Here is a 14,680-nt window from a genome sequence, read left to right on the forward strand (position 1 = left end):
TTTAGGTGACTTGATGGCACCTAAATGCATAGGGTGAAGAGTTTATTGAATGAAAAGTCTGACTAAATCAAATTCCATCATAACCTCATTTTGATAAAACGTGTGGTTTTGATTGAAGAATTGAATAAAGAGACTTGCAATAAGAAAAGTAAAGGAAGATAATTACACATAGAAAGGAGAGAATACCTAACAAGTTTCAGTCAATTTTATTGCTTATATTATGCATGTAAATGTAGCATTAATAGATGCTTGATTTCTCCACAAAACAGAAGGTTATGATCATTGCAGCTACATATCTAGGAGGAATAAGAAATGTGCAATAGTTTGCATTGGCATGTAATCCGCAAAAGCAAGGGCTCTAAGTATTTAGATATTTGGGAATAACCAAACATTGGCTAATTTTCTCTCTCTATTTCCAAAGCAAAGAGCTATTTTTTTTCTCTCGATAGGAATAAACTTTCAAAAACTATTCACCATGCCATGTACCATTGTAAAAGCATATACCTTAATGGTCAAGCTAATAAACTATTCCAAGCGAGGTGTAGTCACACATTTTCACATGGACATGAAATTTTGAGGTGCTTTAATTTTGTTAATAACTTTTGATAAAGTTATTAATCAAATGTGCAAAGCTCTTTAGCACATGTGATGAACCTGGCAATTATTTCATGATAAGAGGCCAAGGACCCTAAGGATGTAGTGGGTGTTGAAGGCAAAAGTTGTAATAAGTTATGTCTCACAGGTTCTAGGTGGTACCCGGTGCCAAATTTGGGCCTAGACCAATTTATTGGCCACTAATGTCAATGGTGACATTAAAGGCTAGGCATTAATTAATTAATTAATTAATGCCAGTCTAAGGGCTAATAAGGAATACTTGGAAGACAAATTGGCCTAGCCAATTTAATTATTGGCTAGTGAAATTAAATTTTTGAGCACTAGAATGATTATTAAATTAATTGGTCACAAACTTACCAAACTATAAACTATACCCATGTGAGAAGCCCCTCTAGAGGGTAGTAGAGCAATAAGAGATTTATTATCTATTCATGAAAAACATATCTAGTGGGTTGATACAAAAATGTTCAACTTTAAGCTTTGGAGGGATTTTTTTTTTTTTTTGTTTTATGACTAAAAATGTTTGTACTTTTAAAGGTTTTAAGATCTTTGTCCAATGAAAAACATTTCTAGAGGTAGAACAAAAACATCCAACTCAAAGTTTAGGTACGAGCTTTTGGTTTGTTTTTATCATTTTTACAAGTAAAAAATTTATATGCTCAAAGGTTTTAGATTCGATCCAATTTTGAAGATCCTCTTGGGAAAAATTGCAATTTAAATCTTATTTTGGAGAGGATTTTTAAAAAGTGATTATATCATTTTTAAACCATGAGAAAATTTGTAAGTTTGAAGGCCTCTGTAACTTAAATGTGTTTATAGTAAAGAGAGTCAATTTTGGGCACGAATAGATTTGATAATACACCTCTGGGGAAGTTAGATGCAGGGTTCGAACTCGGGCACGCCCCAGAAGCCAACGCACATGCGAACCACTACGCCATGACCCCCTTGGCAAAGAGAGTGAATTTTAAAAGTCTTTTTTCAAAGGCAATCTAAACCTTTGGTTTTTCATGTTAACTCTGGGACTCACAGAATTGATGTGATTGATGTGGGTAAATGCGTTTCCATGTTGATTATTAACCCGCTTTGCTTATAGAGTAAGATCTAGTCTCTGAATTTGTCAGGAAAAGCACAGTCAGTCACTGGGGGGCGTCAGGATTGTCTCATGTACTGACCAAAACGGACCAACAACAACAATCAACCTCCTCATTGCTCAACATTTGTATAAAGAAAAGGGTCAGCAGGTCCGAGTACGACTGTCAGCATATGCTGGCATAAGGCATTTTGCAGCAGAAAAGGATCTGCTTGTGTAGTATACACAGCACTGTCAGAAAGCTCAAGAAGAAGAAGGAGGAGGAGGAGGAGCAGGAGAAGGAGAAGCAGGGGGTGCTCTGTTCCTGTGGATCTGGGATCTTTTTGCATCCGCCATGGCCAGTACCGTGGGCTTAGTGCCCATCACCCGCGCCTACCTTGCCAAGTTCTATGACAAGTACCCTTACTCCCCTGCCTGCCCCGACGTTGCCTCTCTTTCTAGCTCGCTGAGAGATCATTTCCCGCAAATGGAGGCTCAGATTATCGAAGCATCAGGTACAGTCACATTCTTCTCTCTTAACAATCTACATACAGAGGATCTATTTTACATGAAAAAAAGGTTTCGTTCTGAGATAATCCCTTCTCATTTCAATAGAATACTAGGGTTTTCTCAATAACAATCTGTGACTACATAAGTGGACTAGCTTCCTAGCTGTCTCTATGCTGACGGAAGACATCAATGTGATGGAATTAGACAGTATCAGCAGAAAGATATCCTCAGTTTTCATTCCTAAATGCTGTCTATGAATGCGAGTCTTCATATTTCTAATCTGTATACGACATGTTCATCATGTTCATGCAGGGGATCAGCAGATTGTTGCCAGCCTTGATTTTTCTCCACCTCACAAAATTGATGAGAACTTGTGGAAGAATCGTGAGCAGGTGGAAGAAATACTGGACCTTCTGAACGAACAGAACTGGCCTGCTCATGTAATGCTCTGCATGAACATTCTTCAACACTTATGATGGAAACTTATAAATCTTCATAATCCAGTTCGTAATGTTGTTGATGCTTATTACAGCTCCATGAGCATGCATCTGCAACAGCTATGGTTGCTCGTGTTGCAGCAGAATTGAGCTCCTTGATCACAGTGATCGAGGATTACCAAGTTAGAAGTTCTGAAAAAGTTTCCAATATGGGTAAGCATACCTTGAAGTGCTTTAATACCAGTAACTCTGAGAGTTATTGAGTTGATTTTTCATCATGAGATGAATTGGATAGGGTTGTTGACAGATTGGCTGATTAAACTATAATGTGATTGCATTATATGCTCCAGTTCGAAGAAGAGCACATGAAATGAGCCAGCTAGAGTGTAGTGAGGCTGTTTCCAACATTAACTGTTCATTGGGTGTGAAAATGGCTGCAAAAGTTTGTACATTATCACCTATTTATGTTTATCTAATAGCTAAAATAAAAATTTTCAAGAAGTAATTGACCAAATAAAGAAGAGCCCCAATGGTTGGTCTGCCTGTTCCCAGTGGTGGCATTGTGAGGGAAAAGCTTGTTGTATGCTTAAGCTTCCCTGAAAGTGGAACCTTTTTAAGCAAGGATGGTTCCAAAAAAGTAGTGAGGTGAAGATAAAAAGTAAACAGAATGGTACACAAACATGGATTGACCAAGGTGTTAGTTGCAATCAGTTTCAGAAATGTTACAGCAGATCATAAAATATGCCTAGTGGAAAAGGTGCGATTTGTGCTCGAAACTGTAGTCCTAATATATTAATCCGATTTCAAAGAGTAACAAATAGATACTTTGTGGCCGGTATTTGGTGGAAGAATCCTTTGCATCTGTATTCAATGTTTTCACGTCCTTCCAATGATGCATGTAGGGATGCTTTTGCCAACACTGATCCTCCTTATAGTTGCCCCTCTTGTAATGAGGGTGCCTCTCAGAAGATCCTTTGTTCTCTTTCTTAACCTTGCCCTCCTTTTCTTTCTTGCCCTTTCCTTCTCCTTCGTCCCCCCCACGCCCCCACAATTGGAATCTGCTGCAAAGGCCCAGTGATTTTCTCTGATCCACTAGAGTTCTCTGCATGCCAAGGCTCTCACTCATGCACTAAAGGAACCAACTCCATTCATGCCAATGTTGCATGTGCTTGTGAGGTAAGCAACTGGTATTATAAAAGACATCATACCTAGGAGAGGGAAGATGGATAAATAGTGTGACTGCCAAGTCCCTAGAATCCACCAATTCTCCACAAGAAGTAATTCAGACTGAATCGGCCCCCTCTTATTGGTGTGATCCCTCATGGTGGGAGTGTTGAGAAACCCTTCACCCATAGTTTTGCATTGTGCGTTTTGCGTTTAGGGTTTCACAATCGACAGCCCCAAAATGGGGCTGAGTGCCCACAGTGGGGTATCACCCAGACAGTTGGCGCCCTCCCTTCGGGCGCCACCCTAGACAGTCTTTTGCCTATTTATAAGTTGCCTCTGTCACTCATTTGATACGGTTGATTCATTCAGTCCGTCACCTCTTCTCTCTAGCCTTTCCACTGCCCTCATACCCCTTCAAGAGGACATTGCGGTTCGTGGTTCGTGGCTGTCTTCATCATCTTTCTTGTGCTACGGCACCCTTGTTACCTTTTATCACATTCACTCCATGATTCAGATCTTTATCATTCCATTCATTAGAGTTTCTTCTCTCTTCTCTTCTCTTCTCAGTGTTTACCGAGTTCACTCTCTGTTCCTCCTCGCAAACCCTGCTGTCTCGTTGGTACGTCATCTTTTGACATGGTATCAGAGTTGGATCTGCTCAAGTAGCGGCAAAGATCCTCCACTCTAGTGAAGGCAAAGACCGGTGGTGGATTCATCATCCACTTCTCTTCTTTTTCTGCTGCATCAACACCATAACTGGCGGCTGCTCCCTCTTGCGTTTGCTGTTTTCTAGCTTGCGTTCAGGGCTGCTGCTGCTGCCTCCACTTCCCCTTTGCTGCGTTTACTGCTGGTAGCTCTTCTGTTGCACTTGGTGGTATTCCGACACCTTCTCTCTGCTGCTATTGGCGGCTCCTCCCTGCTGCTAGTGGCTCAACCAGACAGTTGGCGGTTGCTCTCTGCTGTAGGTGGCTCAGCTTGATTGCAAGCGGTGATATTCTGCAGACGGTGGCTCCTCCCTCATTGTTGCAGGCTGCGTTTGTAGCTGGCGGCTCCTCCTTGGCAGCTGGTAGCTTCTTCTTGGTAGTTGGCAGCTTCTCCTTACAGCGGGCAGCTCACTTCTAGCCCTTCCATTGCCCTCCTAGCCCTTGAGACGAACATTGCAGTTCATGGTTCGTGGTTGACCTCTTTCTTCTTCAACAAGGCACATTGGTACCCATGGCTTGTTTACCAACAGATAACCAATCTATTGGGTGTTTCTATTGTGGCATCATTGGACATACCATTGATGCTTGCCGACTTCGACCTTTGCTCCCCACCCCTCGGGAGTATATGCATCTCCCATCTGGCACTACCTTTGCCACCTCTCCTTTGTGGGCCACAGAGATCGTTTTACATCGGCTATAAGAGTACTATGCTCAAGGCAATAAGATACATCTGATGCACACTAAGTTCTTTCGAGCACATGGAGGATCAATTGGCACTACGACTAGAGATTGTGGCAATGCCAACGACAGTCTTTTCCCACCTATTTTCGGGTACAGTGGCTACCGCAGCGCGCGGTTTTGCAATCCACTCCATCGAGAGACCATGATTATTTGATATCGTCTCCTTATCAGTTCGGTCCTTCGAGAGACAGTGGCTGCTCGATTGCTTCCTCTTTTTCGGCTTTTCGGTTTGCTCCATTGAGAAGCAGCGATTGTTGTCCACTTATTGCTCAGTCTGAGCCCCACTCTTCACCCTCTCTTGCTCAGGTTCGAGAGGCCACCTTTGTGAGTTTTTCACCATCCCAGATATCTTCTTCGCACGACCGGCAACACTTTCTTCATCCTTAGACATTTTGGAGTCCGTGATCCATGAGTTTTTGGATTCCCTATCTGCCTTGGAGGGGGGTTTAAAGGGGGATGATCTTTCTTTGCCCTCCAAGGGGACATCTTCATCTATTGCGACTTCGGAGGGGGCTCCTATTTCTCCAGTTTCAAAGGGGGTCCCCACCCACCACTCAATCCTTCGCATACCCTAGTGGAGGCCTTTTACTTTCTTCTACCTTTGGATGGGGTGGCTTCCTTCCAGCGGTCATCTCAATTATTGATACCTAGGATCTGGAGGATCTACCCAGATCGGGGCCTTGGAGGTTCAGGTGTGACTTGATGACGAGGCCTTCGTATTTCTTTCCGTATGGATGTACGGAGCTAGTGGCTTCTCTCGTGAGGTTGACTTTTAGGTTCTCCAATTCACTTTGTCTACTATTCTTTACTGCAGGTTACCTTTCAGGTGGAAATCTTGGATCTTAGGGATCCTCTACATCTTCTTCCTCCTCTTCTTCTTGCCTTGGTCGCTTGGTTAGTATGGAGCCAACTCCTAAGCTCGAGTATGGGCATATCCTTATCGTTCTCAGCACCACACAAAGTCCAACATTCCTCCTATGCATTGCATGTTTTCATCATCTTGTACTAGGGCGCTTGGGCAAGTGAACAATTTCCCTAGGAGGGACATTGTCCAAGTGGCACCTGCTGCATGAGCATTCTTCAACATGTAGCATTCCATCTCCACCTCACTCCTCTCTTCTTCCCCTTTTTGGGCTTGAGAGGGGGTGTTGAGAACAGACTCGGAAGAATGTGGCATTGTGTTTAGGTGATGTGACTATGGTTTCCAAGTTCAAAGGCAAAGGAAAAGTCAAGCAAAATGTAAGAAATCAGCAAAAGAGTGATGCTGGACAGCCATCAAATAAGGTTGTCCAAGACACAGAAAAGACTAAAAAGAAGGGAAATGCCATTATTGCAAGAAGCCCGGTCACTATATCGATGAATGCAGAAAGAGATTGGCCAAATAGAAGAAAAAGAACTCCGGTTTGATTATCCAAGAAACATCAGCTAGCAAATCTACTGATGATGATACTTCAGCTAACTTTGTAGAGGAGGACTATGCATTTCTCACGTACAGTTATGATTCTTCAATGGTTGATTCAGCATTTAATGCTGCTGAAATGCAGCAAACATGGTATTTTGACAGTAGGGCATCAAAGCACACACTTCTAGGAAGTATTTGTTTACCGCTTTGCATTCAGCCCCTGCTAGGAAGCGTGTTACATGTGCGAACAACATCAGTTATGATGTATGTGGCATTGGGACAGTCACTATTACTGCTGCAGATGGTTGTGATTTTATGCTTCTAGATGTCTTGTTAGTACTTGGCATTACAAATAACTTGTTGTCTATTTGTGCTTTTAATAAGCATGGCTTTCAGGTCATCTTTGAGGATGACAAATGCATTGTTAGAGATAGAGAGATGGATTATGTACTTAGGCTGTTTGGCACCTTGCATAAGGGCCTATTTTTGTTGGATACATATGACGGACAATCTCATGATGCTTTAGCAGTCACTACTCTTTTGCCCGCTATGCAAAATGCAGAGCTATGGCATGCGTGCTATGGATACATGAGCTTTGGGAGTTTGATGACCCTTCAGAGTTGTCATATGGTAGATGCATTGCCTCCAGTGGAGACTCCACCTCCTCATGCATGTGAGGGATGTATTTTGGGCAAGATGCATAGGTTTGCCTTCAAAAAGGATGGTGCGGTGCGAGCTGTCTGAAAAATGCAGCTTATTCACTCTGATGTTTGTGGTCCCATGAGGACACATGCACTTGGAGGTCATCAGTACTTTGTTACATTTATTAATGACTACTCTTGGTATACATGGGTGTATGGGCTGAAGGCAAAATCTGATGTGTTTATGCATTTCAAACATCTTGTTGCAAAGCTTGAAGCTAAAAATGACCTAAAAGTGTAGACACTTCACACAGATAGAGGGGGGGAGTACATGTCTCGTGCTTTTGAGACACAATTGCTTAATCATGGCTTTACGCATCAAGCCACTGTTAGAATGACTTCTCAGCAAAATGGTGTTGATGAAAGGAAGAATTGGACTCTTATGGAGATGACTCGTTGTATGCTAAAAAGCAAGGAGCTACCTCATAAATTTTGGCTAGAAGGCCTTTAGTGTGCACATCATGTCTTGAATTATGCACCCATTAAGGCACTGAAGATGATCACACCGTTCGAAGCTTGGCATGGCGAGAAACCCAAAGTGGACTACTTTTGGGTGTTTGGTTGCATAGCCTATGCAGATGTTCCGAAAGAGCTTCGTGGGAAGCTTGATGACAAGGCTATAAAACACATATTTATTGGCTATAGTTCGGAGCGCAAGGCCTATCGCTTGTATGACCCACACACAAAGAGAGTCTTTGTCAGTAGGGATGTTCTATTTGCTGAAATTGCTGCATTTTCACATGATCAGTTTCAAATGCGTGCCACCCATGACATTGGTGATGTCTTTGAGGGTCTTTTGCCACTTACTTTGGAGTCTATGCTTGTTGTAAATGGCAGGGCAGACTTAATACAACAAGCTGTTGCTGCACCATATGCTCCCGAACAGCAAGGTATCAATGATGGTTTGCCACATGCAGTTGAAGCAGTACAGCATGAAAGGGCTGCTGTAAATGCAGCCAAAACAGTCCCAAGATGGCTGTTACAGACTCTCCAAGAGAGTAAAATGGATGCTCCTATACCTCAACGCTCTAGAAGGTTGCCAGAAATGTAGCAAATGATGCAGGGGGGCACATTTGATTGATTTTACGGAAGTAGATGATTGTGATGAGCATGTGTTTATGAGCTCACTATTGGATGATGATGAGCCTACTTCCTTTGACGAAGCTCAGCAAGATGTACATTGGATGCAGGCCATGCAGGATGAGTTAGACTCTATTGCCACTAACTCTACATGGGATCTTGTGGATTTACCACCTGGCAAGAAGGCCATTGGCACAAAATGGGTTTTTAAACTCAAACGCAACGCTGATGGTACAATTGACAAGTACAAAGCACGGTTGGTAGCAAAAGGCTATGCACAGAAGAAGGGCATAGATTATGAAGAAACTTTTTCCCCTACATTGCGTATGAGTATGGTGAGATGTGTGATTGCTATGGCTGCAAATTATGACTGGAAAGTACATCAGTTGGACATTAAGACATCATTCTTGAATGGGGATTTGCATGAGGATGTTTATGTGTCACAACCTCTAGGGTTTGTGGTTAAAGGGAAAGAGCACATGGTATGCAACTTGCATAAAGCTCTTTATGGTCTCAAAAAGGCTCCTCGTGCATGGTACTCCAAAATTGATGCTTATTTGGCTAGCAAAGGGTTAAAAAATAGTCCAATTGCTCCCACTCTATACATTAAGAATCAGGGGGGAGGACTTGCTGATTATCATTCTTTATGTAGATGACATGTTGCTTACTGGACCTATAGAAGAAAAATTGCAGATTTAAGGCTGAATTAAAACATGCATTTGCTATGTCAGATATGGGCTGCCTACACTATTATTTGGGGATTCAATTCACCCAAAATCAGCATGGTATCATCATGTCACAGTCACAATATGTGGATAAGCTGTTACATAGGTTTAGTATGCAAGATTGCAAACCTACGTGCACTCCTATGGAGCCATGCTTAAAGCTGTCTATGCATGATGGTGAAGTGATGTCTGATGTTGCAATTTACAGTCAGGCTGTTGGTTGTCATATTTATCTTTGCAACAACTGCCCTGATATTCAATATGCAGTATCTCAGGTGAGCATGTATATGCATAGCCCACGGACCATACATTGGCAAGCTGTTAAGTGGATCTTCAGCTATTTGCAAGGTACTCAGTCACATGCATTATTATTTCACATGCATTATTATTTCCTAGGGGGGGAGACTTGCACTTACATGCTTACAATGATTCAAATTGGGCTAGTAATGCAGACACTAGGCAGTCTACTAGTGGACACTGTTTCTTTCTAGGCCGTTCATACATTTCATGGCTAAGCAAGAAACAGCCTACATTGGCTACCTTGTCTTGGGAGGTTGAGTATAGGGCAGCCTTCATGGCAATAGTGGAATGTGTATGGTTGCGCAGATTTTTGTTGGTTGATCTACATTTACCATTGGAGGGTCCTACACCTATTCTTTCTGATAGTCAGAGTGCTATTGCAGTAGCACGAAATCTTGTGTTTCATGCTCGCACGAAACACAGAGGTGCATTACCATTATGTTAGAGAGAGATGCTATGCAGGAGAGATCAGGTTGATGTATGTACCCACACAGAAAAATGTTGTAGACATTTTCACCAAGGCACTACCACACGAGAAGTTTGAGGCTTTTTGAAAGTCCGTAAACTTGTTACCCTTTGGTGATTGATCATCCTTGTACTTCATCACATTGGCATTGCAAGGGGATGTTAGAATTTGCCGATTCTATGGGTAGCGGCCAATGTAATTTGTGTGGTATGGACACTTATTAAAGTGTCAATGTAAGGTCTTAAAGTAGTGACACTAGGCTCTAGAGTAAATTAAACCTAACTCTAGTTAGTTGGTGGAAGGCTGGTTAGGTCAACCCTTAACTTAAACATAAGTTGTACTTTCACTCTATCTTTCATTCTAGCAAGTACACTCTTCTTTTTTTACTTCAGCTCACTCTCTTGCTGTCATTGTCTCTCCTCTCTCCATAGCTGGCTGCCATTTTCCACCAAGTAGTTCTCACCATCGAGCTTTTGATCTGAAGGAAGAGTGGGTAGGACAGGCACCTTTTGGTCCATGATTGCTTGAAACTTTGTCTCGGCCTTAGAAGACATCTTCTTCTACAATGCCTGCACAAAACACAAAAAGCAGCTCCCTCTGACTGTGAAAATACAGTTTGCTAGGGCTGAGGTTCGCTCGTCCCATTCCTTCTTCACTTGCCGGAGGGGATGAAAAAGTAAAATCTGCACTTGAATGCCAAAAACGCAGCCTTCTTCCTTCTCTAATAGCAAAAACACTAGCAACTTTAGCAAGTCTTCTCTTTTCTCGCATGCCCACGCTTGCCTCAGCCTTGTTTTGATGCGCAGCCCACCTGCTGGCACTTGAACGCTGAAAATGCAGCCTTGTGTCGCACTGAAAACTCCTCTTTAGATAGGTCCACCCTAGGTCAATCCTTCGATGCTCTCATACCATGTTAAGAGTGAAGTAATGCGGAAGCGAATGACTGTGACAAAGAGTGAACAGAGAGAGAGGAGAGAGAGAGAGAGAAAGAGATAGTGAAACACAAAAAATCTGCAGTGAAGAATGTTGTATAAGGATGCAGAATTATACACGGGTGCAAAGAAAATATCTTGGTATGTCTCTACCTCGAGGATCTTGATCTCTGTCAGCCTCGAGAGCAATCTCCGCAATCAGCGGACTGAAATCTGTTAGAGACAATGTGTAGACTCCTGGAAACTCAGCCTATTTATAGGCTGTAAATAATATCAATAAATGATCAGGTCGGCTGCATTAAATGCAGCGGACTGTCTGATTGCTGCCACGTGGCATTGCTGACGTGGCTGCATGCGTCTAAGAAATGACTCTCAACAGCTTCAGGATGTATGATTCTTTGTGTATACCATTAGGTTGGGGAGGAGGATACAAATGAGCAAGATCAGATTGATGCCAGCTGCACTTGAACATTGGGTTGCCCAAGGTATATCGCAGCCTTTCATGGTAGAATTTTTGAGGAGATTGGATGACAATTCAGACCAAGAAAGGTTTCACTCTCTTTGGTTACTAGCACACAAGAGTTTAGCAATTGATACATGGCTTAGCTATGGTAGAGACCCTCTCCCTTGCGTTATAGGTGTGAGGAGCATGAGGAGACACAGGGGCATTGCATGTGGGATTGCCCCAAGGGCTTAGGAGGTTTGGAGGAGAGCCCTTAGGATGGTGTTTCATGGCATTGCAAACTCTATGATTGCTACATGGGAGACGATTGCTTGGGTCATAGACAACAAAGGCTCAACTTGTGGATATCTTCTTTTGGGTCAGCTTGTGAGGAAGACTATCATGCTAGATTTCTCAGACAATGTGGACTCAAGGACATTGTCATAGAAGGTAGCTTATAGCTAGTTTTATTGCTTGGTACATATGGACGACTCGATGTAGCTAGTCTATTGATTTGGACATATCTACCGCAGAGACTCTCCAGGATTTTGAATAGAGATTGTGCATGCTCTCCATAGGAGATGGGAGAGAATACAAGGCAGTGCATAGAACTATGAGGAGGAGAGGTGCTTTTCTTAGGACATTCTAGATGCACATGGTGTGGCATTATAGACCTCCCAACTGGTCATTCAGTCAGGCTTTGTAATAGACTTCCCCTTATTACATATATTTTGATATGGAAGCCCCTTACAGGGCTGCTTTGTATTTTGCATTTTGCCTTGGGATGTTTGTTCCAAGGAGTTTTATAAATACAAAATTTTTTCCTTTCTAAAAAAAAAGTATGCATGAAATTTGATAACAAGTTTAATTTCAAAGCTTTAGTTTTATCATACCCTACAAAAAAACTCTTGGCAAAATGAGTTGGCTTCACAAATATTTCAAAGAGGTAATCTTTATTAATAGAAGATTCTTTTGGAATCTCGCAACTCGGCACTCCTCAAAGCAGTTTGCTTGTCCAAATCATCAGTGCAAATCTGAAACAGGGACAAAAGATCTTGGTATCTCAAACAAAAATTTCAAGATATTACAGTGTATTGAAAGTTAAACATGCAAGTTGACATATTTATCTTTGGTATATTATTGCTCCTTTGAGACTCAATGTTAATGAATCGGTCTGTTGCGTGAGTACATGTGCCTTACACTTGTGTGTATATGTGTGGGATGGATGTGGATGTGAATTCATCAACCCTCTCATACACTACTTTTTATATCATAGTGCTGGATTCACTTGAAAACATAAACGTTTCAGATATATGACTTCTAAAAAACTATGCAGTTTGTACGCATTAGGGGGAGGATTTATATAATGATTCAGTTGATTTTGCACTTTAACATTTTTTAACTTTCTGGAGCTGGAGAACTGTTCTAAGCATTCGAAGAATTTATCTTTTCAACTTGCATGTCAGAACAGTATATCTTTATGGTTCATATGAAGATTAAAAAACTTCAATCAATTAATATGCAAGGCATCCAAGATTAAAAAAACATTCCCTATATGAAGTTTGTTTCCAATTAAAAAACCTGAAAAAGTTTACTTGCTGTAATCCTTACGTGTGACTTCGAGATATTTTGTACCAATAGGATTAGGATAGGTGACTGACCATTTATTGGGATGTATCATTGTTAATTTTCTCAAACACGCCATACCTCCTTTTCCTGAAACTTTTCTAATTTATACAAGATCTCACCTATATGCTAATAAAATTTTCAACTCTGTAAGTGTGCATATCCTTTTTGGTTTCCTCAAAATCCAGGATGATTTTTTGCCAACATTATTCTTGTGCTCTAAAGTAATATTTTATCTGCAGTTATGACATACATGCCTCAAGATTTTCGTGGATCTATCCTGAAACAGCAACGGGAGAGGTCTGAAAGGAAGCGGCAAGGAGAAGTTATTTCTCTTGTAAGCAGTGGAGGAAGCATTCATGACAAATATGCCCTTTTGTGGAAGCAACAGATGGACAGGTAAAATTTTACAGTGTATGCAGTTTATATCCAGGAATGACCAAGTGATGGATTTGAATTTCGCATGTGCATTATCATCATTTTATGGTTGTTCTGTACATGTAACATTTCATCCAAAGTTATATTTTGACGTGCTGTATTACAAGCTCATGTTTGTTGCATAATTCATCTGATAATTTGTTCTTTGAAACCGATTGTTGATTGTTTTGTGTACACAATAGTCTAATAAACTCTAGCCCTCATCTTTGCTTGTAGACGGAGGCAGCTCGCCCAAATCGGTTCTGCCACTGGTGTATATAAAACTATTGTTAAGTACTTAGTGGGAGTGCCACAGGTAAAAGTCTACACAAGATAATAGCCTTGTTACAGATGCTTTTGTCAAGTTCAACCTTTTCCTTACACCTTACTGGTGGCAATATGACTTTCTTTAGGTTTTACTTGATTTTGTTCGGCAAATCAATGATCATCATGGGTGAGATGTTTCAAATATTTGTCATGCTATCAAACAATGTTTATCAAACATTTTTATCAGAATTATGTATGCTTCGAGGTTTGAACGATGTGTTAGACAGACCTATGGAGGAGCAGCGTGTGCGCTATGGGCCTCCTCTCCATCAATTGACCACCCTTTCTATTTCGATTCGGATTTTTCTAGTGCTTTGGTGGAAATCATTTGATGATAACTTGTCGTAAGTTTTCCTCTTTTTTGGTAAATGACATGAATAAATGGGTACACGTTTCAATGACTATTATGAATACATCCTTTTATGAAAGCATCTTCATGTGAATCAGGAAGTTTGTAATTTCATGATTATAATGGAAATTTACCAGGCCTGGTGCCTCATGCAGCATCTAGGTCACTATTCTTCAATCTAGATGTGAATTAATGATTGGCTTAGGGAAACTGATAAAGAGAGAGAAATAGCAACTCCTTCTTGATTGTTCAAGGACTCATTTATACATGTAATGACACACAAAATGTCACTGGGTTGTAATAGGTTGTAGTAACTTCTTCGTAGAATGTGATTATTTGTGCCGTTTAAGTACACAAAAGTGATTTTGTTTTTGAACTTTTTTGCACAAAGCCCTAATGTCTAATAATTAGTAAATGGATGCCGTGGTCCATGGTGGTACTTATATCATTCATGTTATGATGTTATCAATGGTGCCTTTAATGTGAAAGGCCATTGTAAATGGAAGGGTGCTCTTTGATGCATGAACTAACATAGGGAAGCATTTAGGGTAGGACAATGCCTCAGATAGCATTCCAAAAAGGAACAATGAGAGAGAGAGAGAGAGAGAGAGAGAGAGAGAGAGAGAGAGAGAGAGCGAGAGCGATGGCGACCTGACCTTTGCGTTGACTC

The 14,680-nt window shown here is 41.3% G+C and overlaps 1 protein-coding gene across 2 annotated transcripts in view; it reads left to right on the plus strand.

Annotated features, from left to right (window-relative positions):
• Positions 1-1,640: 1,640 nt before the first annotated feature.
• LOC148041061 (retinal-binding protein) overlaps positions 1,641-14,680 on the plus strand; it is a 72,198-nt gene continuing 59,158 nt past the window's right edge. The window contains exons 1-7 of one of the 2 annotated variants that reach the window (XR_015690644.1): positions 1,641-2,199; positions 2,507-2,634; positions 2,727-2,844; positions 13,160-13,316; positions 13,572-13,650; positions 13,748-13,788; positions 13,889-14,005. Coding sequence is in view for 1 of the 2 variants with exons in the window: in XM_087676294.1 (XP_087532420.1) it covers positions 2,040-2,199; positions 2,507-2,634; positions 2,727-2,844; positions 13,160-13,316; positions 13,572-13,650; positions 13,748-13,788; positions 13,889-14,005 (800 nt within the window). In the remaining variant the exon portion in view is untranslated. The remainder of the gene's footprint in view (positions 2,200-2,506; positions 2,635-2,726; positions 2,845-13,159; positions 13,317-13,571; positions 13,651-13,747; positions 13,789-13,888; positions 14,006-14,680) is intronic. The other variant, XM_087676294.1, reaches the window with a different exon arrangement.

This window comes from Lygodium microphyllum, chromosome 1, assembly GCF_053477565.2.
Source record: "Lygodium microphyllum isolate KBCC chromosome 1, Lygodium_microphyllum_v1.1.10, whole genome shotgun sequence".
NCBI lineage: Eukaryota > Viridiplantae > Streptophyta > Polypodiopsida > Schizaeales > Lygodiaceae > Lygodium > Lygodium microphyllum.